This window comes from Rhincodon typus, chromosome 1 (genome assembly GCF_021869965.1).
Source record: "Rhincodon typus isolate 14 chromosome 1, sRhiTyp1.1, whole genome shotgun sequence".
Lineage (NCBI taxonomy): Eukaryota > Metazoa > Chordata > Chondrichthyes > Orectolobiformes > Rhincodontidae > Rhincodon > Rhincodon typus.
Window position 1 is genome coordinate 106,862,233 of NC_063332.1, and position 27,888 is coordinate 106,890,120.

A 27,888-nucleotide genomic window follows, 5' to 3' on the forward strand; every position below is an offset into this window, starting at 1 on the left:
TTTTAATTTGGTAAAAACTAATAGCGACAATAATTAAATCGGCTGATGTTCTCAAGGTAAATACGATACTAATGCAGTTATAAGACAGCAGAATCCTCAAATAGTTAAAGTTGGTTGTGTGAGAATGAGAAAAATGTTTGTGAATACGTGTGTGCATGTACAGGTAGGGAGAAGCCTCTTCCTCCTTGTTGTACAAGAATATTACATAACGATTATATTGAATTACATAAAATAATAACATTTTATTTTAATATATTAAAATATTTTGTACTGGTAACTGTTGTACCTTTGTGCACTGTATGAATATTTATTGTGAACGAAAGTATTCTCCAACTGTACTTTGGTAACAAAATTATTATTCTGCGCATTTTCAAAACTAGTACAGTAAGCAACATTTGGCTTGAGATGCCTCAGTGCACTCTCTGTATTAATTGCTTGCTACGACTATGTAATTCGTGTGTTAAGTGAAGGTCTACGGGATAAACTGTTTTGTATTGGCTTCTAAATAAGTCATTACGGAAGCATATAGAGATACTGTCAGATTTAAAAGTCTCTCCCCCTACCCCAAGCCTTCTGCGAGCTTTGACGTCATGTGTGCTCCTTTCAGTTGCCATAGAAACTTATTCCCCAGGCTCTCTGTCTGTCTCATCTGGTAGGTTCCACACTGGTACAGGCAGCATTGACTGCACAATGGTTTAACACGGGTGATGGCGGTGATTCAGCAATCTCTCCCTCCTCTCCAGCAGCTCTCTTCTCTCTCTCCTCCTCCTCCTCCTTTCTGGGCATCCTCTCCGATCCATTGTGCATCTTTTGTGTTTCATTTTTCCTTTGCGAAAAGCAAAATGGTTTGAATCCGGATTGCAGTGGAGGGACTGTTACCATACCAGGATTCTCTTCAGTTGGCACGGCATGGTAGGTGGTTGATACTGATGCAGTGTGCTAACCTGTTAAGGGTGGGGTGATGAATATTGATTTCAGCAAAGGTTAATGAAGTAGACCGCTAGAATTGCATGAGGAAAGCATCCCAGCAAGTGGCAGCTGGATGTAGCCTTTTTCCTCTTATTGATATGCATCCATCTGGTAACTTACTGTCATTAGAGAATGTAAAATATGTGAGTAAAATAATGCTAAAGACTTGATATAGTGCATGCAAATTACTGTTTAGTTAATGTTTGAAAGAGAAAACTTGAGGAATTTGATAAAAGTGAAATTAATATTTTGCAAATAGTCGGAAAGAAACATTTTACACCTTTCTAGCCTTATAGCTTGACTCGTACATATAAACAACGAATTGTTTTAAAATAAATTTAGTGATGAATTAGCAAGTTTTGATATCAAGTGAATCGGATTCGGATCATTGGGGTTAATTGATTGTCTTTCAGCCTGTTCGAAGTGATAGAAATCTGGGGTCATGATTTCTGCTTTGATTCACGCTTCTAATTAATCTTGTGAAGAGATTCAGCATCGGCTGAAAGGAGGATTGGAAGTGTTTTGTTCTGGCCATACATCAGTATTGTCTGCTTGATAACATTACAAGGATCTGCAAAGGGTCACTGAACATTTTTTTTTGCTGAATCCGTTTGACAAAATGAGTATCCTGATCATTTTCTTTATCACATTATTTCACAATACTTGCCAATTTCGCTTTGAGATTGTCTGCAAGGATAGAACGATAGAGAGGCACAAACTACCTGGGGTGCATTCTTGATTATTGCAGAGGAAGGCGTTTTATACAGTGAGGGTGTTGGTGATTTCTCTGTGTGAGAATCTCTAGAGAGAAAGGTATATGCAAATACTGAAAATGATTATGACCAAATATGGATATACACCTAGCTCGTTTAGCAAATGTGATGGCGTCTTTTTGCACAGATACAACAGAAGTCTTTTGTGCTCAGTTTTAAAATGTAAGCTATTCAGTTCTTGCACATTTGATGTTCAGAGCTGGAGGATAGGCACTTGGAAATCTATTTCTCCTCTTTTCTTTAAATGAAATAATTGTGGTTAATTGGGGGAGTGGTCATGTCCTGGTATATACAAATGACGTAGAATTTACATTGAATGCCTCTGCTGTAACCTAAAGTTAAGAACACTTAGCCATTTTAGACTGCTTTGATATGATTTAATTTCTGCACATACATGGAAAGCCATAGATTTTCATAGTTAATTGCAGGAGAGCACTATTGCTCTTCAGAAAAAACAGTGCATGAGAATCAGAAAACAAAAACTTTAAAAATGTAAATCGGAAACATTTGTTTATTTTAAGTGGATCTTGAATATATTTTTCTGCCCTATTTTATGTAACAAATAATTAAGACGCTGTAGAGTTAATGGTGTAATTTGATATAAACACAATACTGCAGTGTATTTTACTTTAAATACTGCAGTCAAATTCAGAATCCTTGTATTACAGCAATATTAAACAGTTCCTTAAACTTATTCTCATATTCATCCTATGGAGAATAGTGTGAATTTAGGGAAACAATTCAGTCACTGATTAATAGACCATAGCTTATGGCATTTTATTGACTTTTTATGCCAATACTTTCTTCATACTAGCTGACTGAATGGTTTTCTAGGCTCCCAACTGATATGATGATTTAAAGATAGGAAAGGGGTTGGGTGACCATCTGACTTCATTATTTAAAATTGTCCCCTTGAATACTATTGGACTTGGAACTTTGGTTTCAGCTGTTTTGAATGGTCTGGAGTGGGCTTTTCATACTGAGGATGGAATACCACCATTTAGACAAAGCTATATTTGGACAAGATTGATAAATAATATAAAAATTAAAGATTGCCGAAGAAAAATCAGTTTCACATGATCAATTTCTACAATCACATTGTCACAGTATGATATCATTCTTAAAGAGAACCGAGACTGTAATGATTGTGATTTTGCCTGTTTCAGTTGTGCTGGAACAGATGTCGCATACTCTTCATTGTCATTACTGTATATTAATAAAAGGTGACATTAATTTTTTTTAACAATCTGTTCTGGCAGAAAAACAGCTTTCAAGAAATTTAGGCGCGTTGCCTTTTTGAACATCTTCACATGTTTGAATAGACAGATGTTAAAAAATATGAAGTTAGGAATCGGAAATGTTAATTATAAAGACCACAGTTTAGTTTTCTGCAGGAGGCACATTTTTGCCAATAGCTCAAGATGCCATTGACAAGTTCCATCAATTAATCAGAAATCAAGTCATGTAGCACCATTTTTGGTATTAAATGCTCCTCCTTGCTACACACATTTCCAAATATGGGTAGAGGGTAGGATGTCTACTCAGATAACTGGTTGGAAGGATAACATTCAACAACCTGGAAACAGTAGAGGTACTGATAGTAGTTGACAATGCTTTAACTACAGAATAATTTATGTAAACTTGGGCCTTGCACTGCTTGTTGGATCAAATTCTGATTCATAATGTCCCCTGCACACAGCTTGCAATTTGCTGAACTAGTGCAACATTATGTGGTGCTACTTTAACCCCTATATTTACTGAATGTGGAAATGGGTGACCAATCCTGTTTGGGTTAATTTCTCAATCAGCCTTGTTCCCACTTCCTCACCATTGATCATCTGCCGTATCCATCACGCAGGAAATCTGCTTGACATCAAGATTGCATTTGATTGAGTGTGCCATCAAGGAGCCTTAGCAATACTCGAGTGAATGCAATCGGGGGAAACTCTCCATAGGCTGAAGTCATACCTGGCACAAAGGAAAATGGTTGGTGGTTGTTGGAGGTTAGCCATTAAAGCTCCAGGATATCTCTGTGGGAGTTCCTCAGGAGAGTGTCTGAGGCCCAACCATCTTCATCAATGATCTCCCCTCCAGATCATTGGTGGGGATGTTTGCTGATAACTGCACAATATTCAGCACCATTTACAACTCCTCCAATACTGAAACAGTTCATTTGCAAATGCAGCAAGACCTAGACAATATCTAGATTTGGAATGACAAGTGCCAGGCAATGGCCATCTCCAACAAGGGAGAATCTAACCATCATCACTCATCATTACCATCACTGAATTCCCCCACTATCAAATCCTGGGAGTTACCATTGACCAGAAACTGAACTGGACTTGTCATTTAAATACTGTTGCTCCAAGACCCCATCAGAAACTGAGAATTCTGCAGTGAGTAACTCTCCTCCTGACTACCCAAAGCCTGTCTACCATCTACAAGACACAAGTCAGGAGTGTGTTGGAATACTCAGTATTGAGTACTTGCCTGGATGGATGCAGCTCCAACAATACATGTGAAGCTTGACACCATGCAGGACAAAGTAGCTTGCTTGATTTGCACCAGATCCACAAATATCAACTCTCTCCACCACTAAACCTCAGTAGCTGCACTGTGTACCATCTACAATAAGCACAGCAGAAATTTACCACACTCCTTAGAGATCACCTTCCAAACCCACAACCACTGCCATTGAGAAGAAGAAAGGCAGCAAATAAATGGGAAGACCACTATCTGCAAATTGCCCTACAAGCCACTCACCATCCTGACTTGGAAATATATCACCATTGCTTCAGTGTTGTTGGGTCAAAATCCTGGAACTCCCTTCCATACAGCATTCTGGGTCTACTTACAGCAAATGGACTGCAGCAGTTCAAGAAAGCAGCTCACCACCACCTCCTCAAGGGCAACTAGGCAACTAGTTAGAAGTGCCGGCCAAGCCAGCGACACCCACAACTCATGAATGAATTTTTAAAATAGTAATGAATGATTCTTGACAGCCAGACTTACTTCCCCCATCTCCAATATTTGGTAACTAGTAAATAGCAATTTTAAAATTTGTGGAATAAACACATGTTTCTAAAACAAAAGATCCCCATGATTTTTATCGTAAATCACTAGCAGCAGTGTCCTGGCGACTGATTCTTAATTTTCTGGAGACTTCAGAACAATCTCGATGGTTGAAGACTTTATATGTTCGATATTGAAGGCCTAAACTACATCTATGGTCCTTCCCTTCAACCTTAACTGAGGGCTGCTATGGTTCTGCCTTCTAAGTTTTGTCCAGAGGGATCAACCTGCCACACTGGCATGATGTTAATGTGATCTGAGGCCCAATATCAAGAGCCCATTGAATCTGTCAATTCTGGTACTGATATCACACCTTGTTCCTCACTGCATTGACAAAGATGGGCACTCCTGAGTAGGATGTGCAATAACTCACAACAATTTCACTAATTCCTATCATTTTCAATGTCTTTTCCTTGTTGGTACAGATTTATGTTCTATTTGATCTTATTAGGTAGGTCAGAACTGCACAATAGGATATCTATTATGTTTTTTAATTATGTTCCTTTAACCACTCTTTTACTGAAGATGTTAAATCATTTATTTTAAATATTGATATATTACTAATATAGCATAGTGTAATTTCAAACCAATACAATGAAGGACTCCTATTAGGTATGATTTAAATTACAGAAAAATAAATAGCAAACAGCAGAGAATGAAATTCTAGTAAAAATGTAAAACTCATAAACAAATAAATGAATTATAATAGTTAATAAGGCAATTTTTCTGGTCTGATGCTTGCCTGGCTTAGACATTAAATAAGGAGCTCAGCACTCGATGGAAACATGCTCGGGATAGGGCGGCATGGTGGCACAGTGGTTAGCACTGCTGCCTCACAGCACCAGGAACCTGGGTTCGATTATCTGTGTGGAGTTTGCACATTCTCCCTGTGTCTGCGTGGGTTTCCTCCAGGTGCTCTGGTTTCCTCCCACAGTCCAAAGATGTGCAGGTTAGGTGGATTGGCCATGCTAAATTGCCCGTAGTGTTCAGGGATGTGTAGATTAGGTGGGTTATAGGGGGATGGGTCTGGGTGGGATGTTCCAATGGTCAGTGTGGACTTGTCGGGCTGAAGGGCCTGTTTCCACACTGTAGGGATTCTATAAGTGCAGGCCTATCTTCTGAAGGTTTTCAGTTCTTCCTAAGAAAGCATGATGGTGTTTAGGTGTATACCTAGTCATTATATTCAGGTGTGCTGCATGCATGTCAGATGTCTGACATAAAGCTTGTTATCAGGTGAAGGTTGATTCATAAAACATTTTGGGAAAGCAATAACAGGTATTGTATCACCCACAGTTTGACACCGCCAGCAGGGTTATTGTGAGACTTACTCGGCAGGACATGGATATCAAGGCATCTCCACAGAAGCAGTCCTGGGTTTCCACAGTGAGGGCCAGGATTCTTTCCTCATAAGAGCCTAACATCAGGCACCCCTCCACCTGTAGGGGCTCTCTCTGCCATGTTATGGATTGTCTTCTCCAGAAATTAGAGAAAGGAATTGAATGAAATGAAATTGGGTGGCACACCTGTTAGTGCTGGTGCAGAGTGCAGGTCCAGGGGAGCACAATGTTTCATGGCTGCCTCAAGGTCCTTGCCCACAAAGTGGGGCAACAATTTTCCCTGTCTGACATGTCCATGGCAAATGTCTGGAGGGCAGCTCTGCACTGATGGTGCTTGTCTGGGTGCCCAACAGGCTTTTTAAGATGGTGCTGTGTTAACATGGGCTAGAATCGGATGTCAGGGACGCCACAAGGGTGGATGAGTACGTAATGAGTTTCGTTTGGTAAGATACAGCGAGATATATTGCTGACCCTCTCATTGAGAATGCCTGCAAAGATATGATGTTTGCAGTGCTTATTTGGTCATGACACATGCACAATGTTAACTTCATGTCAGATCAATATAATATCTCACCTCAAGGGTGGCATAAACAAACAGGCATTTGTGCTACACTCTCACATGTCTGAATATTGACAGTCTCATGGAGGCAGATCCAAAGGCAAGACAGGTTAAAAAGGTCAGACTTCAGGCCATCAGGTCAACACCCTGATATCCCATGCCTCCAGCAATTGGAGGCTTGTGAACATTGGCAGCAGTTCTTTGCCCAGCAGTGCCATGTAGTCAGTAATGAACAATTAAGGTAAGAGAGGGACGAGGTATATGCATTGAGGACCTACCTCAGAACAGACTCCCAGTGTAATCTGAAATGAATCCTCTGAAGGGCTTCCCACTCCAGTGATCCTAGTGGCTTTGAGCACCTTCATTTTGGAATTGCACTGATGTTTTGGAGCACTGCACCCTTCTGAGGTACCCTCACAGTCTTATTTCTGCCTCAGCAGCATCACCTCTTCCAGCACTCTGATTAGATCTACACTCTGAGTACTGTCCTTACTTGGCTGTCGGATTTGGAAGCAGCCAATTAGGTCTGGATCCAAAATTATCCCAACTCCTGAAAAAAAATCTGTCATCATACAATTCTACCTTTAAAGTTAAAAAATAGACAAACAGCCACACTTTCAGAATGATGATGTACAGTAATAAAAATGTTACCTTACTGAGGCAGAAATATATTGGCTATGGTTGGAGCTATAAAGGATGCAGAACAAGAGACAGCTTCTGAAAAAAATTTACCTCTGCAGCAATCCAGACAACAATGGGGTCACTGACCTGTTCACTGAAGTGATGTACATCAACAGAGATGTATAGAATCTCTGAGGCAACTGGAGATAGCAATGAAAAACAGCTTTCACATCTTTGTTAAAGTCTTTGATTGACTCTTCTAATTACAGTTAAATATCAACTAGTAATCATTTGATTATTAATACCAAGGCTACATCTGATGAGGTAGAATATATCAAAAAAAAATTCACATGAAATCCTGAAAGGATACTCTTCACAGATAGAATGAGGACATTCTACAAGAAAACTAACATTTATTCAACAGCTTTGTGTTGTAATACTGTGTGACATCCTTGAGTTCTGATATAACTGGTACTGTTTCTCGACTAATGCAAAAAGTGTAGAATTTACTCCAGGCGACTTACTTGATGATTTATAGCATCACCACACATTGTTAGTACAGTGGGATCCACTAATAAAAATAATAGCATTTAATAAGGACTTGTTATGTGTGGCTCTGTTCACTGGGAGGACATGTGCACAGCAACAACACAACTTGTACAATGGATTTGTTAGAGGTCTGAATCATTTTCATACTCAGGCCTCATTAAAGAAATCTGAACAGTGTCAACACAATTCTCTACCCAGACTGTGGAGGCTGGATCACTGTCAGTATTTAAACAGGAGGTAGATAGATTTTTGAATTATTTAGGAATTGAGGACAATGACGACAGCACTGTGGCACAATGGTGAGCACTGCTCTCTCCCAGCACCAGTGACCCAGAATCAATTCAAGCCTTGGGCGACTTTCTGTGTGGAATTTGCATATTCTCTCTATGTCTGAGTGGGTTTCCTCCCACAGTCCAAAAATGTGCAGGTTAGGTGGGTTGGCCACAGTAAAAGTCCCATGTAGAGTCACAGGAATGGGATGGGTCTGGACAGGATGCCCTTTGGAGATTCGGTGCAGACTCAGTGGGCCAAATAGCCTCTTTCTTCACTCTAAGGCTTCTATGATTCTATAGGAGCTGGTACCTGCAAAAGAGGGGCTGAGGCCTGGGACAAAGAAACCATGATCTTACGAAATGGCGAGGCAGGCTTGAGGGGCCAAATGGCCTACTCCTTTTCCTACTCTCATTATCTAAGTTCAATGATGTTATGGCATTTATTGTGGGAGACACAGCTTCACTCCTCGCAAACCAATAAAAGAAACTTACCTGGAATGTTTTTAGGAGTGAAACCCAGTAGCCCGATTAAGGAGCAATGGTTAGGTGGTTTTAAATTGTGATTGAATCAACAGGGTTTACATAGGATCTCATCATGGATAATTTAGCAAGGTTTCTATCTGTTTTCAGCAGGAGTGTCACATATTCATATTCTTGCTTGCTTCAAAGTCATATTTAACAGCAAACTGAAATAGAACAATTATCTGTGATTTTATGCAAACCTGTAGCACCTCATTTAGTTATTGTGAACCTTTATAGAACACTAGTCAGGCCTTGGTTAGATTTTATCGTCCAATTTTAGATACCGTAATTCATGAGGAAAGATCTCAAGGTCTTGGAGAGGATGGAAAGGTGATTTACCAGAACAATATCAGGGAATGAACTTCAATTAATCAGAGAGATGAGAATTTTTTTGCCTTAGGGATGACAGTTAAGAATAGATTTAATGGAAAAGTTCACATTTTGAAGGATTTCAGGAGTAAATGAGGAGAAATTATTTCTACTGCCAGGTAATCAGAGAACATAGTTTTAAGGTAATTGACAAAAACCCAGCTGGATTTGAGGAGAAATGTATTTATGTCTAAATATGATTTAGAATGTACTATTTGAATGCAGTATGGAAGCAGATTTGCTAGTAACTTTCAAAAGGCAATTTGACATACACTTGAAAAGGAGGAAACGCAGAGCTGGGTTGATAAAAGAAGAGGAATGATTAGGTTTATCACAGATGTGTATTGGAGAATTCATAGAATGTACTTGCAACAGTTTCTTAGAACAATATTTTATAAATCCAACCAGGAATTAGGCTATTTTGAATCTGGTAATGTGCAATGAGGCAGTTTTAACAAATTATTCCGGTAAGAGATCCTCTTGGGAACAGGGACTATACAATGGTAGAATGTAGCATTCAGTTTGAAAGTGAAAATCTTGGTTCCAAAACAACTCTATTAAACTTAAAACAGGATAGTTACATAGGGATGCAGGATGAGTCTGCTGGAGTGAACTGGGAAATGAGTTTAACAGGAAGGATGGTTGAAGAACAATGGCAGACTTTTAAGAAAATATTTCATGACTCACAGTAAAAAGGTATCCCAGTGGGAAAGAAGGGTTCTAGAAACAGAAGAAACCGACCATGGTTAACCAAGGAATTAGTGACAGTACCAAATTGAAAAAAAAAAGAAACACGCAATATGCAAAAGATTAGTGGTTAATCAGAGGATTATGGAAGCTTGGAAAACCTACAGAAGATGACCAAAAAAAAGGGAAAACATAAACTATGCAAGCAATATAAAAATGGACAGTAAAAACTTCTTAAATTGTTTATAAATGAAAAAAGAGGCCAAAGTAAATATAGGGCCCTTAGAAAATGAAGCTGTGGAAATAATAACAGGGAACAAGGGACAGAAGAGTTGAATTAATTGTTTGTATCAGCCAGTGCAAAAATACTAAACAATCAAGAGGCTCAAGGGAGCAAATAAATACTATAACTATCTCTACAGAAAAAATACGAGGGAACCTAATGGGACTAAAGCCTGATATGCCTTTGGACCTGATGGGTTGTGTCCTCAGATTTTAAGAGATGTACCTACAGAGATAGAGACTTCTTAGATTTGGGAAATATCCCAGAGGATTGAAAAACTGCCAATATAATGCATTTATTCAGGGAAATGACAACAGTTAACAAGTTAGCATAATATCTGTTGTTGGGAAAATGCTAGAGTCTAATGCAGATAATTTAGAAGTACATAATACAATACAGAGTTAGCATGCCTTCATAATGGAGAAATCATGTCTGACAATTTATTACAGTTCTTTGAGAAGGTAACAAGCAAAGATAGATAAAGGAGATCCAGTAATTGTAATGTATTGGGATTTCCAAAAGACATATGATAAGGAACCACATATAAGATAAGAGCCCATAGGAGATAGTATATTAACATAGATAGAGATTGGCTAACCAGTAGAAGATAAAGAGTTGGGATGAAGGGGGATTTTCATGTTGGCAACCATAGAGCATCCATAGAATTCATAGTGCAGATAGAGGTCATTTGGCCCATCGAGTCTGCATCAACCCTCTGAAAAGCATCTTATCCTATCCCCATAACCCCACATTTTATCATAGTTAACCTACTTAGCCTGTACATCAAAACGTTACTTGGATAACTATGGTATTTGATGCAAACTAGCACTGGTGCACACGGGGATGCATGCGTTTGTCTGACCAAAACCAATCTGGGCTCGCCCAGCAGCTTCGGTGACTTAAGATAACCTCGGGCAGAGTGCAAGTCCTCGTGAAGGTGATGACTCATTTGAATGTCTGCCCTATTAACTTTTGATGGTACTTTCTGTGCCTAGCATGGTGGCCATGCTTAATGGGGAATCAGGCTTCGATTCCAAAGAGGGAGTCTGAGAAACAGCTACTGCATCCAAGGAAGGTAGCAGGCACGCAAATTCCCCACTCCCGACTCGGGAAGGTAGTGATGAAAAATAACAATTCAGGACACTTTCAAGGCCCTGTAATCGGAATAAGTACACTTTAATTCCTTTAACGAGGGTCTATTGGAGAGAAAGTCTGGTGCCAGCAGCCGCGGCAATTCCAGCTCCAATAGTATAATAAAGCTGCTGCAGTCAAAAAACTTACAGTTAGAATTTCGAGTGGTGGTCTGCCACAAGGCAAGCTACTGCCTGTCCCAGCCCCCACCTCCTGGCGCTCCCTTGATGCTCTTAGCTGAGTGCCCTCGGGATCTGAAGCGTTTAATTTGAAAACAAATTATCTCGAAAACCCAGTACTTAGTGGAGTGCTGGAGTCCCCATTATTTACAATATATAGTCATGGCTTGAGTGAGAAAAGTAAATGCAAGGTAGGAATTTAAATGGCAAGGATGAAACAAAGAACTGGCAGACGAATATAGGCAGCTTAAGTGAGCGAGCAAAAACTTGGCAGATGGAATATAACATGAGAAAATGTGAAGTTATGCACTTTAGCAGGAAGAATGGAGGAGCTAACTATTAGTCAAGTAGGAAAAGACTGCAGAAAGCTACAACACAGAGGGATTTGGGAGTCATGGAGTCATCCAGCACAGAACAGACCCTTCAGTCCAACCAGCCCACGCTGACCATGTTCCCAAACTAAACTAGTCCCTCTTGCCTGCATTTGACCCATATCCCTCTAAACCATTCCTATCCATGTACTTATCCAAGTGTCTTTAAATGTTGTACCTGCATTCACCACTTCCTCTGGCAGTTCATTCCACAAATGAACAAAAAAGTTTCCCCTCATGTCTTTTCTTTAAAACTTTCTCCTCTCACCTTAAAAATATGCCCCGTAGTTTTGAACTCCCTCACCCTAGGGAAAAGACCCTTGCTATTCTATGCCCCTCATGACTGTATAAACCTTAATAAGGTCATCCATCAAACTCCACTGCTCTAGTGAAAAAAGTCCCAGTCTTTCCAGTCTGCTTTTATACCTCAAACCCTTCATTCCTGGCAACATTCTTATAAATCTTTTCTGAAACCCCTCCAGTTCAATAATATACTTCCTATAGCAGGGCAATCATCCAGAAGAGGCCTCACCAATGTGCTGTACAACCTCAACTCCTATACTCAAAGATTTATCCACTTTTGTGTTTTCTAAGACCACTAGCACTTCCTCTGTACTGTGAACTGTTTTCAAAACATCAATATTTATTTCCCTACCCTACATTTCTTTCTCCACAGTAAAAACTGACATGAAATATTCACTTAGTATCTCTCCCATCTCCTGAGTTTCAACACATAGACAATATTATTGATCTTTAAGGGGACCTATTCTCTCTAGTTGCTCTCTTGCTCTAACTGTATTTGTAGAATCTCTTTGGATTATCCTTAACCTTACCTACTAACACTATCTCATTTACCCTCTTTGCCCTCCTGATTTCCCTCTTAAGAATGGTGCGACACTCTTTATACTTTTGTAGAGATTCATTTGAACCCAGTTGTCTATAACTAATATATGATTCCTTGTTATTCTTGACTAGAACCTCAATATCTTCATTCATCCATTCTTCCCTACTCTTCCCCAGCCTTACCCTTCACTCTAACATTTCTTGACCATGAATCACAAGCTGGTAGCATCCAAGTTCAGCAGGCCATAAGGAAGGCAAATGGAATGTTGGTCTTTATTTCAAAGGGCATGGAGTATAAAAATAGGGAGGTCTTGTTAAGACTATACAAGGCACATGGAATACCATGCACAGTTTTGATCCCCTTATCTAAGAACAGGTACATAATATTGGAATCAGTCCAGAGAAGCTCACTAAGTGGATCGTGGCTGTGGAGGGATTTTCTTATCTTATTTTCTTTCTTATGAAGAGAGTTTGAGTAGGTTGGGCCTGTACTCATTGGTGTTTAGAAGAATGAGATGACACTTTACTGAAACATGTAAGAGGGCTTGACAATGTAGATGTGGAGGGGTTATTTCACTTTCTGCAAGACTCTACGACCAAGGGCATAATCCCAGAGTAAGGAGTCATCCATTTAAGCCTGAGGTGAGAAGAACTATTTTCTCTCAGTAGGTTGTCAATCTGTGGAATTCTTTACCGCATAGGGCTGTACAGCCTGGGTGGTTAAGCACGCTCGAGGCTGAGATAGACAGATTTTTATGAGTAACAGAATCCAGGGTTATGAGGAAAGGGCAAGAAATTGGAGTTGGGGATTATCAGAAAGTCATGATCTCATTGAATGGTGGAGCAGACTCGATGGGCTGAATGGCTTAATTCTGCTCGTACAACCTATGATCTCATGCAATGAATTGAGTTGCCTCCTTCAGTGCTCTGTAATTCCAGGATTTCTTTCTCTAGTGATGATTGATGCAGTTTTATGCTGCACCACTACGGAAGGGTGAACCGAAAGCAAACTTTTACTCAGGGGTTTGAATTGGTGTCAACCCCTTTGCAGATTGCTGCTGCTTTGGATTAATGCTACAATTAATCCACCTTGGCAGAGGGATGGAGACAAAAATGTTCTATTGATTCAAAACATACAGGCTGCGATTGGCTAGGGATTTTGAAAGGTATTTGTGTTATTTTCTTCAATATTTTCAAGATGGTTTTTCAAATTGCATGAATTAATTCTCTGTTTAATGTCTAACATTGTTAGTGACCAATACTACTGACAGTTCAGCACATATTTGCTGTGTTGGGAAAATGTCTGAGAATAATTTTGACTTGGTGACACAACGGCTCTTAATCAATTGTGGCACTATTGCTGAGTCATGAGTTGAAAATGAAACCTCTATCACATGGGTCATGCAGTATCACTTTGGCCTCTATGCTAGCACTTTTGTGTCTAGGGCATTTTATTGCATTATTCTATAGGCAATTAAACAATAAAACCAAGGTGAATAACCCAAGTCCCACAGATATCAGAGACAACAAGATGCAGGGCTGGATGAACACAGCAGGCCAAGCAGCATCATAGGAGCAGAAAGGCTGACGTTTCGGGCCTAGACCCTTCATCTTTCTGACCCTTCATCATCCAGCCCTGCACCTTGTTGTCTCGGATTCTCCAGCATCTGCAGTTCCTACTATCTCTGATTCAATCCTCTCCCACAGATATCACTTGGTTGAAGGAAAAGATAAGATAAAACAGTAAGTGGTAACAGTGATATATAAATTGTGCTGGAAATGCCCACAAAACATAGAAAGAACAGAGGTTATGGCTAGAGAATTCCTTACTGCTGTCCTTTCTCTGCTGTCATAGATTCACTGGAAATGCGGCGGAAAACCACTTGACCTGTGGTACAGCAGCAGAGCTCTGACAGAATTCCTGGACTAAAAGGTGCTATGTTAGAATTACAGACAAGAAACAGGCCTGCATTTTCCCTCCATACTGTGGAGGGTTTTTAGGAAGTGATAGAGTTGCACTGAAGTTATGGAAACATATTAATTAGGACAGTGTTTGTTGGTCATCAAGATGGTGGTGGAGCAGGGCTTCTGAGCTGGGGACTGTCTGCTGTGACCACTTTTCTTTTTTTCTCTTTTCTTGTTTCTCTTTTCATCTCCTTTCCTTTACTTACCTCTTGTCCTGAGCTCGGACAGCATCGGCGGGGAGTGAGCCCAGCATGGACTTTGTGGCGGCAGCAGGGAGCCCTTACCTATTTTTCCAGGGTGAGCACGGGAGCTGGCATTGGAATCAGTGACTGCTGTATCGGCGGAGGCGACGTTGGTGAATTAGGCCCAACGACAAAAGGTAGTGCTGAGGATCGGCGACTCGGTCATTGGTTGGGTCTGGCATTGGTGGCGGCAAAATGGTCGCAAAAAACGCATCATGGCAACATCGATGAGGTGGGCCCAGCAGCGAGAGATGTGTTTCGGACATTGGTGGGTCCGGTGCAGGCAGGGGCCAGTTGGTGGTGGAGGAGGAGAATCAGCCCAGCAGCCAAAGATGGCGCCTGAAGATCGGGGACTTCGATGTTGATTGGGTCTGGTGTAGATTGCAGCAAGGCGATGGAGGAGGGATGGTGGGGCAGGTGTAGTTAATGATTAGCTAGCTCAGGACTGATGGAGATGACAAGGTGTAGAGCTGGATGAACACAGCAGGCCAAGCAGCATTAGGGAGCAGGAAAGCTGATGTTTCGGATCTGGACCTTTCTTCAGAAAAATTTAGGGTCCAGACCTGAAACATCAGCTTTCTTGTTCCTCTGGTGCTGCTTGGCTTGCTGTGTTCATTCAGCTCTACACATTGTTATCTCAGATTCTCCAGCATTGGCACTTCCTACTATCTCTGAATCAGGACTGATGGACTCTCTTTAAGCTCTATCTTTCTTCTCTTCTCTAATTCTTAAACTATTAATAATGGCGTCAGACCATGGCAACAGTGGAAAAGCTTTTCTCTGTATTTTATTGTTCTTCTCAATGCAAAATGCACATGACGATAAAATCATTCATTCATTCAAGAATGAACAAAGACAAAAGGAGCTCCTAAGCAATATGATTTGTTCAAAGGGAGCCAGAGTCGATTTGCAATGGGTACATCTGCTTTTTTATTCCCTTGTGGGTGTGAGCATTACTGGCTGGCTATCATCCCTTGAGAAATTGGTGGTGAGCTGCTTTCTTGAACCACCGTAATCCATGTGCTGAGGGTACACCCACAATGCTATTAGGGAAGGAATTCAGGGTTTTGACCCATTGACACTAAGCAACAGCAGTATATTTCCAAGTCAGGATGGTGAGTGGCTTGGAAAAGAACTTGCATGTGGTTTTGTTCCCATGTATAAGCTACCCTCATCCTTCTAGATGGAAGTGGTTGTTGGTTTGGAAGGTGCTGCCTAAGGATCTTAGGTGAATTTCTGTCTAATGCCAAATTCATTTGATTGTACTTTTTCATGAGATCACTAATAGGGTGAACAGGGACATATAGATGTTATTTTTATGGACTTCCACATAGCTTTTAATAGGGTTTACGCAAACGATTAGTGACAAAAATGAAAACACATTTAATTGAAGGTAACCTTGAGATATATGTTGTTGATTGATTGGGAGATGGGATACAGATACGGGAAAAAGGAATATGGTCTAAATGGTAGGATGTGGGAAGAGACTGACATATTAATGATATATGATGAAGGCATAAAGAATTTGATATTGATGTCGCTTGTAAATGGCACTAAATTAAGAGGCCTATATATGGGAGCAGGGAGTTACAAAGAAACAGATAGAATAAATGCTAGTGTAAAGCTGTGCCAGTTGGAGTTCTGTGAAGGGAAGAATGAGGTTGTCCACATAGCATTTTAGAAAGCGACTAATGCTACTGCCCCAGAACAGGAAATACCAGTGGCCTTGGACATGTTTTGGGTGTGCAGTATATGTCCAGTGCTGGGACAGAAATGGGTTGGGAAAATAACCTCCTTCATTGGCAGAATATATAGTTGCGTTCAAATAAGTGGACTTCACCGTAATTGTAGAGTTGACGAGAAAAGCTAGGGCCTGGAATTGAAAATTATTTTTTGAGAAAAATGTAAATATTCGTCTTAATTAATTTCAACATGTTTCACCTTAAGGAAACTTCAGAATGACAGAAAATTTTTTAATGGAATGAACATCTGTGTAGAAAACACATTTTGGAAGTCCAGGCATTGTGATTTATTTTCACCAGCTCTTTTATCACACTTTGGCCTCCTAAGCTCAGTAGCTCCAATTGAAATTCTTTATTGATTTGACAGAGTAACAGGATGCCATTTTGTGAGACATAAATGTTCACAGTAGCAAAAGGAAATTCTAAAGCACTTCATTATTTCACTGCTCTTTCTCTGACATTCTTTATGAGTCACAGAACAAAATAAACGCCCAGAAGTCTGTTGGTGCTGTTCCAGATTTAAAGCTAAAAAACAGGTCCAATATGATGAAATATATGTGCATTCACTCCATGCCAAACATGCGTTGCCAGCTATATTGATAAACAACTTTTGCATTTTTAAAATTGCAGCCTATACCCTAAAACCTACTCGGTGGAGGTGGAGGTGTGGATGGAGCCGGAGGAGAGTGGTTTGTGCTTTAACACAATATTCTTTCTGGCATTTTAGTAGGGAGCATGATACAGGACAATAATATAGCTATCCTCAAAGTGACCAGTTCCTAGAGGTCTGGGGATCAGAGAGGAGTACCTTTCTGATTAATTTTAAAACTCTTTTGTGAATGCATAACCACCCTATTCTGGCCTATATCAATAGCTGTATAAGCCGTTAACAATATGAAGTTATGATATTACATATTTTGTGGAATTTTGCTTTGAAAAAATACACATGAAATATTGTAATTCACATATTCTTCCACATATAATATCATGTTTGCTCTGTCAATCTTTTTCCTCTGCCAGTCTTAATGGGGTCATGATACAACACAGGAATGTTACCATGAATTGATTAGAAGACAAACAGTGTCCAGTTTCACAATCTGAATATAAATCCATAGTTTGGAAGACTGGTAAGGATAGATGTAAACTTATCGGACAGAGAAAAATTACAGCTGTTCACATAGCTGTTACTGGTCTCCATTCACATCCCAGAAACTGGGCCATCTGATGCCCATTATTCAGTTGCTCTACAGTTTCCAATGTGGCAGGCAGGAAATGCACACACTGCTGAGAGGAAGCATGCAAAATGTCATATTGGATACAAGCAAACTAGCTGCTTCCTTTACCCACTTTTAAAAAAGGGCAGCAACCTCTTTGTATATGTAAATGAGAGGTCTAACTTGTTTGAGGCCACCTCTGCAACATTGGCCTAGAGCTTGAGGTCAGGAATGAAGCAAGGAGGCTTGTTATTGACTACTATTTCTGGTGAGAATTTCATTTCTATTGTGGTGGCATCGTACTGCAAGTGATTGTGATATTCTGTTGCGAAGTGGCAAATTGTATTAAAGGATTTTCACAGGCAGCTAAAGCAAAAAATCAAAAACAGTAAAATCATATCACATTTAAAACGTTTACTTATGTTAGAGTTTGGGAAATATATACGATGGGAAAGGTGAAAGCTAAAATATCGTGAGAAATGTTATGAAAAATTATTTTTAAAAATTGATTTAAATAATTTACTAGTTTTCATTTCACAACACTCCATGATTGCAAAGTATTTTTTCAGATCCAGTTTGTTTTTCATCAAATTTTTATTAATCACATTACGTCTAAAAGCCCAGTTAAGTTTGAATGAAAAAGGTGTTCCTTCTTATGGGATTTCAGATGTGATGTACGGTCAATTGAAGTTCTTGCTGATTTCAGTGATTGCCAGTTCTGGGGCTGGGTGCAGAATATATTGTTACAATATCTGTGCTAATCTGCATATTTATGTGCCTTATGACAGCAGATATTTTCAGAATAATAATGATGGTGTGTGCCAACAGTTCGCTATGTACACCGGCCAGACCCTTGCAAAATGTCAATCGTTTAACTTAAGATATCTCTGTAACCTACTGTAAATTATTTTGGTCCTTGCTGTTTCTGTACGGAAACCATGAGCCCTCACCTCTTATTATATCCTGTTCCCATGAAACCCCCTGGCATCCAGACAGTGGTCACCACTTGTGAGCTCCCTCCCTCCCTGACCCTGACCTCCAGTTTCCATGAGGCTCACCGACTAAACTTTCTGAATTAAGCCGGTAATCTAAGGTTCTTGAACAGATCTGTAACTCGGGTTGTGGATGTTGTGGTTGGTTCGCTCGCCGAGCTAGTTCATTAATTCGCAGACGTTTCATTACCTTGCTGTGTAACATCATCAGTGCAGTCTCCGATGAAGCACTGTTGTGTTTTCCCGCCTGGTATTTAAACTCTGGTGTCTGTTGGATTTGATGACCTCATTTCCGGTTTTCCTACACAGTGGTGTATATATAGGGTCTAGTTCTATGTGTTTGTTGATGGCCTTCTTGGTGGAGAACGAGGCCTCGAGGAATTCCCATGCTTGCCTCTGGCCTGTCCTAGGATCTTGGTGTTGTCCCAATCGCACTGGTGGTTCTCCTTATCCATGTGAACGGAAATGAGTGAGTATTGGTCGTGTGTTTTTGTTGCTAGTTGCAAGAAGGCCATCAACAAACACACAGAATTAGACCCTATATATACACCACTGCGAAGGAAAACTGGAAATGAGGTAATCAAATCCAACGGACACCAGAGTTTAAAAACCAGGCGGGAAAACACAACAGCGCTTCATCGGAGGCTGCACTGATGATGTTACCCAGCAAGGTAATGAAATGTATGAGAACTAATGAACCAGCTCGGTGAGCAAACCAACCACAGTAAGCCCTTAATCCTCCCTGATTCTGTCATGTACTTCTGCATTAACTGTGAGTTACCAGGCTGGGGCTGCTCCCACAGAGCCAACAGTTTGGCAAAGAATTCCGAGGCCCAATATCCAGGGCTGCCCAGTGTCACCATTTGTGCACAGGGTTAATTCCCAAAAATGGATACTCCTGAATTTCCACCCACAAATCTTTTGATATTGTTCATATGCCTCTACATTGTTTGCCACTTGTCCAACCAAGTCTACTGATGCAATAAGAACCCCACAGCCTTCTTTAGCAATCCACTTCAGATATTCGCTTTTGAATGTTTGAATAGTTCTGCTATTAGGATATTCACATTTCTTAAACATCTCTTTGCACACTCCTCGATCTCAATTTCATTCCATGAAAATAAATTGGAGCAAAAATTCAGGGATGTTCAATATTGGACAAAACAAAATTGTGTAATCCACCATAGATTTTCAATCTTTAGAAAGTACCCAACTTTGGGATGATGTATTTTTTCATTGGTGCTATGGTATAATTAATTTATTGACTTTAATACATATTTAATAAAACATTCTATTCTATTTTTTGTGATTAAATGATACTTTTGGAAACCCAATCAGAATCATCAAAAATATTTTTGTCTTGGTGCTGATTAATACTATACTTTGATGATTTGTTATACAATAAGGCCAAGGCAGCTTGGCAGTTTGGTTGGTATCTTGAGGTAGAAATTCACATGTTTCAGCCATAAAACAAGAGCAAATCACACCAAGTTAGCAGTAGTGTGACCTTTGTTAAATATGAGTATACATTGGTCCCAATGCTAAATTCTTGGGACCCATTTTTAGGCATCACAGGTTGTTGCCTAAATCAAGTTAACTCTTCGACATATTAATGGAGGGGCCTAATATCCATTGATGGAACCTTTTAGAAAAATAGTTCTGAAGAAGTGGGACAAACACTGGCTTGACTACATTCACAATTTTTCAGAAGGTCATGTGGTAAAACCTCCAGGAATATGTCCAATGTAATCTGAGTGAAGGGGTTCAGACCAGGTATAGCACAGTGATTGAGGTTAAAAGTAGAGACAGTAATGAAGAGACAGCAATGGATCAAAGACAAGAATCAATGAGGAAGACAATAGTCAGGTCAGTAGGTAAAGGAAGTGACCATATTAAGATCAGAGGGAAGGTGCAGTAATAAGGTTAGTGATCAGAGTGGCAAAGAGATCAGAGAGCAATGAAACAGACCATTAAGCTTAAAAGGATGGAAAACCTGTTTTAGGAAGGATATTATTAAGCTAGACAGGGTTTAGAAAAGATTTACGAGGTTGTTGCCAAGGTATGGAAGATTTGAGTTGTACAGAAAGGTTGGATAGGCTAGGACTTCTTTAACTGGAGCATAGGAGGTTGAGGGGTGACCTCATAGACGTTTATAAAATCAAGAAGTGTGTAGATTGCATTAGTGGTAGTTGTATTTTCCCTGGATGGGGGATTTCAAGTCCAGCGGGCATATTTTTAAGGTGAGAGGAGAGAGATTTAAAAAAGACATGAGGAGCAAATTTTTTACACAGGGGGTGGTTCGCCTGTGGAATGAACTTTCAAAGGAAGTGGTAGATGCAGGCTCAGTTACAATATTTAGACGAATCTTAGATAAGTTCGTGCAAAGGAAAGGTTTGGAGGGATAGTGCCAGGACCAGGCAGGTGGGACTGGTAAAGTTTGGCATTATGTTCAGCCTAAACTGATTGGACCAAAGAGTCAGTCTCTTTGCTGTATGACTCTATGACTATGACTATGAATATATCCTTTGGTCATCAGGTATGGAGGAAGTCCATTTCTAGTAGGTTAAGTTGTAAATTAGCTTCAGTGGCAGGACACAAGTGGGCATATTTTTCTCAGTAACATTAGAGAAGAAATAAGCCTAAGAATAAAATAAAACAATTAAATCAGGAATAAATGAAGGGGTAAATTTTATTTTAGTAGTACTTTTCAAGGCATAATTTTGGAATTCCATTTCTTCTTCTCTACCTCCCCGGATGGAGTGGGTGAGAATTGAGCCCCAGAGCTTCTATTGTGATTCACAAGAAAACGGAAGCGTTAAGCTTTATTGTTCTTATAAGTAAACATGTGTAGTTTAATGTTTTGATATTTCCTCAATGGCCCAATTCTTGTTATCCTCTTGAGTTATGGCTGCCCTCTTGTAATGCCACGACAATACCCCAGAAAGTGCAAACTTGGTTCGTGAACAGCATCTTTTCAAATTCTTTTGCTTTTTCTACTTAGTCTTGGAGAGATAGTATCTCCCTTTCCTGCAGATTTCCCAGTATCCGGGATAAACACTGGTGAAACCAAAAGGTTCTAATTGAAAATGATGAAACATGTATTGTAATTAATTGAATGAGATTTACCCTCTGTTCCTAAAATCTTAAATTAGCATTGAAATTTCTCACAAAGTTGAGCTTCAAATATTTCAGACATACCTAAATGGATAATATTTTTAATAACACACACCTAACTTCAATAATAATTTAAATGAAAAGAAAAGTGAAAACAAATTTAGAACTGGCAGTGGTTTTTTTTATTCTGGGATATATTGTACTTATTAGACTAGCATGGTTTGAACTGTAGCAACCATTGCTGGTGATTTGGCTATGAGTGATTGACCCTTTTTACTGATCATCTGTGAAACAAAGATCATTGTAGAATCAAACATTTTTATCCTTATTGTACTACTGTTGTGACCTTCCATATGTGGTCAAATAAGCTATATAATCTGTCTGTAATGCAAGAATTACATTAGATCTGTTTCAGGAGCTTGAAAGATTATTGTGATAATGCCATCTTGCAATACCAAAATCCCACTACATGACCTGGCAGAATTTGTGTATTAAGGCAAGACTAAAAAGATTGAGATTAAGTGGAGACTGTTGCTGAAATTTTCTCTTCATTATACCTTGCACCACCCCCCACCCCGATTTACTGTTAACTCATTTTTATTCTCAGATACAAAATGAATATTTTGCTATACATAGTTACTTGCCATTACACTTCTAATACTTCATTTGCATATGCAGAAATGTTAACACAGTAGATTTCATCACATTTGTGCAGGAGCTACCTTTATCACCCATTCGTTACTTACTTGGACTTCCTTCCTCTGGTCCCATGTGGGACAAAGCACAGGAAGACAGCAGTCCTGATCCAGCACAATCTCTTTTGCTGCAGCCCATTCCAGCTGGAAAACACATCAGTGTCCTTATCATTTTGCCATTGTTACATTGTTTTGATTAAGGGGAATAAAATGTAGTCCCTTTGGTTTCTTTTCCCACTGGTGATGTGCTTTAATTTTCTGCAAATCATTTAATCTCATTTTCAAGCATTAATTTCAAATCTAATTTCTCCTGAGTTATGTTCCCTGAGACAATAGATGGAGAGGCAACCAGCTCCAAGTTCTCTGCCTTTGAACCTTGGGGAAATTTATAAGGCTAGAAATTTGTACTCTGTTTTTGGGCACAGATTCATGACCTGCCTGCTTCAGTTTGGGTCAAGCTGGGCTGTATGTACATTTGGTGCATTCGGTTTATCTGTATGATTGCAATGTCTGACTGAATGGTACTTGCATTACTTCCTTCTTCTACAAACTGCTGCCTCCCTCTGCACTGTGCAGGAAACGGAGTAGCATTGCACAACCTGCTTTTCTTAAAAGGTAGGTACCTCCTCTTCAAGCAAAGCTGCATTCAATAATATCAGTGGAAATTAAATAATGGAAATTGAACATGAGGGCAGAAGGAGGGTCCAGGGTGATGAATGAGGTATTGCGGATGTTAGTTCTGAAGCAGGGCAAGAAGACAGGAACAATGGTTCAGAGAGGGCTAACTGTCCTTCAAGGTCAACCCTCAGTCAGGACCATGAGCAAGTGGCCATGACGGTCAGTTCCTAGTATTTGGATGTGAAGACCCCTAGCAGCAGCCCCACAATCTCTGGTGCCTGTTCTGCTTGGGATTAGGTATCACACTTAAGATGCAGATTCTCTACTTCTCTCTCACACACCTATCAAAGATACCAAACTCACACTGACTTTTTGCTGCCTCCACATATCTCCAGATATTGCATGCACGTCGCCCAAACAAATGCTGGCTAGCAACTGATGTTCTGCCATCTCCCTTGCAGGACAAGGGTGGCGCACAGTAGAATGGGCAGAGCTTGTTGAGGATACGACCTGAATCTCTGAACTCTAGGTTGACGGTTTTCCATATCACGAGACCAGCGGTGACAGAGCCTGTGCCATCGGATATTGCTGAGAGCATTGGGGATGAGAGTACACTTGTGTCTTATGTCAAATCCTGACACACCCTCATCATGCTGTTGGGTGTGTTGAACAGGCTGCTAATGATTTGGTCATCTTCTTGCTTCCCAATTCACCCCAATCCTCCCCTCCCCTCTGATTTGAAGCATCTAAGAAATTCCAACTAACCAGACAGGAGCTTCAAGAGGAGATGAGAGAGCTACAGCACAGCACTTACGAAGAGCTGTCACTCAATTAGTCTCGCAGCCACCAGCTCAGATTCTGACAATTTACGTACCTTGGATATTAGTTATAGAGTTGGTTTCAGTTGTGTTGTCTATGCATGAATGGACAGCAGATGGATTAATGGTTATAGTTTATATCCAGAAGGCATTGGATAAGGTGCCACATCTAAGTTGTTGTGGAAAATAGAAGCTCAAAGTGTAGGGTGGATTATACTGGCATGGAGAGAAGAGTCATTGGCTAACAGGAAGCAGGCAGTATGCATTAATGGACCATTTTCTGGTTGCAGATGTAATGAATGATGGGCCACAGGTATCAATGCTGTAACTTGGATGAAGCTACCAGAGACGTGATTGTTAAATTTGGTGATGGCAGATAGGATATAGTTGTTTCTAGTATAGACTTAAATGTTGCTGAAAAAAAGACACACTTTGCTGGAATTTTTTTTGTCTTGCATTCATTGGGACAATTCACAAGAAATACTAATATAAAAGGAAGATAATATTTATACAGTATAAGAGGAGAATGCTGATTAGTTGGCAAGTGAACTCTCTAATTACACAACAACCAACATTCCCTCTACGCTCAGTGGCCATGTAGCTGTGCATCCACTGGGAAGCTCCGTGAATGCTGATCAGCAAGTTGACACACAGCTTCTGCTTCCAGAAGCTCCAACACACACAGACGTCAGAGGTCTGCACAGCAGCAAGAAAAATTAGAGGGAACGTTGATGATGACTGACAGTTAACTGCCTCAAAATCAGTAATGTTGCTTTCCCCTTGCATTGATATTTCTTGCTAACTGTCCTGCTGAATGCAAGATGAAAGGTTTTGACAAATTATGTCTTTTTCGGCAATCTGTAGGAAAGTAAATTATGAAGAAAACATAGGTAAGCTACAAAGAATTATAGATAACAAATGAGTGGGGAAATATCTGGCAAATGCAGTGCAATGTGGGAATATGTAACATTGTCCATTATGGTGGGGTGAGTAAAAAAGAAATAGATTATGGTGACAGATTGCAAAGTGCTGAGATGCAAATGGATCTGGGTGTTTTAGTGTGTGAATTTCAAAAGTTTAGTATGAGGGACAGTAATTAGAAAATCTCATAGAATGTTATTGTTTATTGAATTATCGGGGAATTGACTGCAAAAATTCAAAGAATAAATTTCAGTTGTACATGGCATTTTTGACACCTGGAGTGCTCTGTAGAGCATTGGTTTCCATTTTCAAGGAAAAATGTAAATGATTTGGAAGCAGTTCTGAGAAGGTTTACTAGACTAATATTAGGAATGTATGTTGTCTTATGGAAAAGGTTGCACAAGCTCAGCTTATATTCACTGAGGTAAGGGCAACTTGATTGAGACAAATAATAGCCTAAGGGGTCTTGACAGTGTGGATGTCAAAAGGTAATGTCCTTTTGTGGGAGGATCTAGAAGTAGGGGTTATAGTTTAAGAATGTGAATCACCAGTAGATCATGAGTCTTTTTAATTCTCTTCTTGAAAGGGTATTGGAATATTTTTAAGGCAGAGGTAGATATGCTCTTTACAGCAATGGGTGAAAAGTTATCAGGCGCAGGCAGGAAAGTAATATCAGCCATTGTCTTTTTGAATAAGTACGCTTGAGGGTACAATGGGCCTAATCCTGTACATAATTCATATGTTTGTAGAACTGGTTTGTAGGCCAATTCACGATGGGGCAAGATTACAAATCTGCACAATTACAGGTGACTTAGGTCTTGAATGGATGGCATACAGGAGAATGCTGGTGAACACTCACACCAAGATGCTGGGTATATTGCCTGTCCCGTCCAGTAACCTCCTGTCACTGTCAGGCAGAAAGTACGGCAGAGAGTTTGTGTTCTCTGCACCCGCAGCATCATCTACCTGTAGTGCTGCTGACTCAGAGGCGCTGTCACTGCCGCTCCTCTGCCTATTGCAACCGACTTATTCCTCTGTTATCTCTGAGGATGCATAGCACTTTCTGGCAAATCCAGGTAATCACCATTGCACCTCTGACAGCACTCCAGTGTAGTTCCATTGCATTTACGTACATCACAAGATCTTAATACAACCTCACCTACAATTGGGGGTTGGCTTCGCGTGAAATGCTAACACATGGCCCATCTTGCAACTTCGGGCTTATTGCTTGATGCATGACAAGTAAATTTGTTGCCTGGAGATGTATGGTGTAAATTAGGCATTCTGGGATTGTCTCAGCTTTGGTGTGTATTCTATGAGGATAGCACTATCCTGATACGCAACGTGGCCACTCATGTGTGTACACATTCCATGATAGAACACCACACAAGCCACATAGGAAGGCATTGCCACTATCTCTTGCTCCTACAATGTAACTTCCGGCCTCCATCATTGACCATGAATTTCATCCTCATAATGTTTCTTTGACACTTCTTAAGTTTCTCGTATCAACCCTTAAAATACTCCCTCATTTCACTTCGCAGACTCTACCCTGCCTAATTAATGTGTAGAAGATGGTTTAAGCAGCTCATAACTGTGAAAAACCTAAAGATCTATGATCTTTTTCCTCGTGTTCTTGAAGTTGCATGAAAAATAAACTTATGGATATCTATTAAATAACTTTCAAATCCAATTCATTTTGTCAAATTCTATGGTTTTTGCATCACAGGAGATGCCACTTTACTGAAGCATTTGATCATTTTCACTTACATTTATCTTTGTAATTGTGATGCCCAGACGGCAGGAAAAGAGAGACCCTAATTTAAAGAAATGATATTATTTCATTTTAATTTTTTAAATAGACTCTTACTAGATTTTAAAATGTTGCTATTGAACACAGAAATTTCCAGCAATTACGAGCAAACTCATCACCTCCAGGAATAGGAGATCTTGAGTCACTGTGATAGTTCCCTACCGTTGGGCCCGAAGACCTGAGTTCAAGTCCCACGTGGCACAGAGGGCTCTTATAACATGACTGAGCCATTGATTAAAATAAAATAAATGGAGGGTCTCGCAATGCAGTAGTAATGTCCCAACCTTTGGGCCAGAAAGCCAGGGTTTAAGACCAACCTCAGAATGTAATGGTCATAGAGGTATGTTTTAACATGCCCCCTACTGGAATATCACACTTATTGTTTTGTATGAACAATCCAGCCAAGCCAACACAAGAGCTAGCAGATGAGATGTCACAGCAAGTACCCTTAATTTAGCGTTATAAAATAGCACATTTGGATTTCCTTCATAGAGCAGGGTAGTTTAACTGCTGAAATTTTAGCCACTCCAAGCACAGACTAGTTTGAGGCTGTGACAAAGGAATTGCAAATCATACTGTTCAGCAAAGTAAAACACATTGGAATCCCGAAAGAGCACTGGGTCACATCGCTGTTCCAGAGGAGGTAGATGTAGAATGAAATGACCTATTCCCCTTAACTTTGTGTAGAACTCTAAAAAAAAATCAGAAAGCAGCCATAAATAAGGGAGAAAGAGAGAGCAAGAAGGAATGGACTTTCCCCCAGTTTTGAAAGTTGGAAATAGTATTACAGGCTAAGAGAAACTAGACAGATGGATATTGCTAGTGAAACCTCCTCTCCACCCAATCTCACCTATTCCAAAACCAAACTTTGAAGCTTGTAAATGTGCTAGGTTTGTTCCCAAATTAGAAGAAGATGTGTGGAGTCCTTCTTCACTACTTTCGAGAAGGTAGATGGAGGGGTGCAATGGACTGTTATGATACAAAGTCAACAGAGAGAGTGGGCCTAAGAGGTCTATTCCATTCTGAACTGGGAGATATCTGCTAGTGATGAACAGACCAAAGCTGTCAAACTCAGTGTATGAATTATTCCCAAAGGTTTCTTTGACAGGAGTTCAGAAATGCTTGAAAGAAACTCATGTAGAGAAATCTGGGCAAAATTAAATTGATTTCTATCAATGGGTCTGCTCTGTAAAACAAAAATACGGCCTACCCGAGAT

At 40.0% G+C, this 27,888-nt stretch overlaps 1 protein-coding gene across 1 annotated transcript in view; it reads left to right on the top strand.

Moving 5' to 3' along the window:
• The first annotated feature begins 859 nt into the window (after positions 1 to 859).
• mapk10 (mitogen-activated protein kinase 10) overlaps positions 860 to 27,888 on the top strand; it is a 214,336-nt gene continuing 187,307 nt past the window's right edge. Inside the window, exon 1 of the mRNA XM_020527900.2 lies at positions 860 to 912. Within this exon, the coding sequence (XP_020383489.2) occupies positions 910 to 912 (3 nt within the window). The 5' untranslated portion in view covers positions 860 to 909. The remainder of the gene's footprint in view (positions 913 to 27,888) is intronic.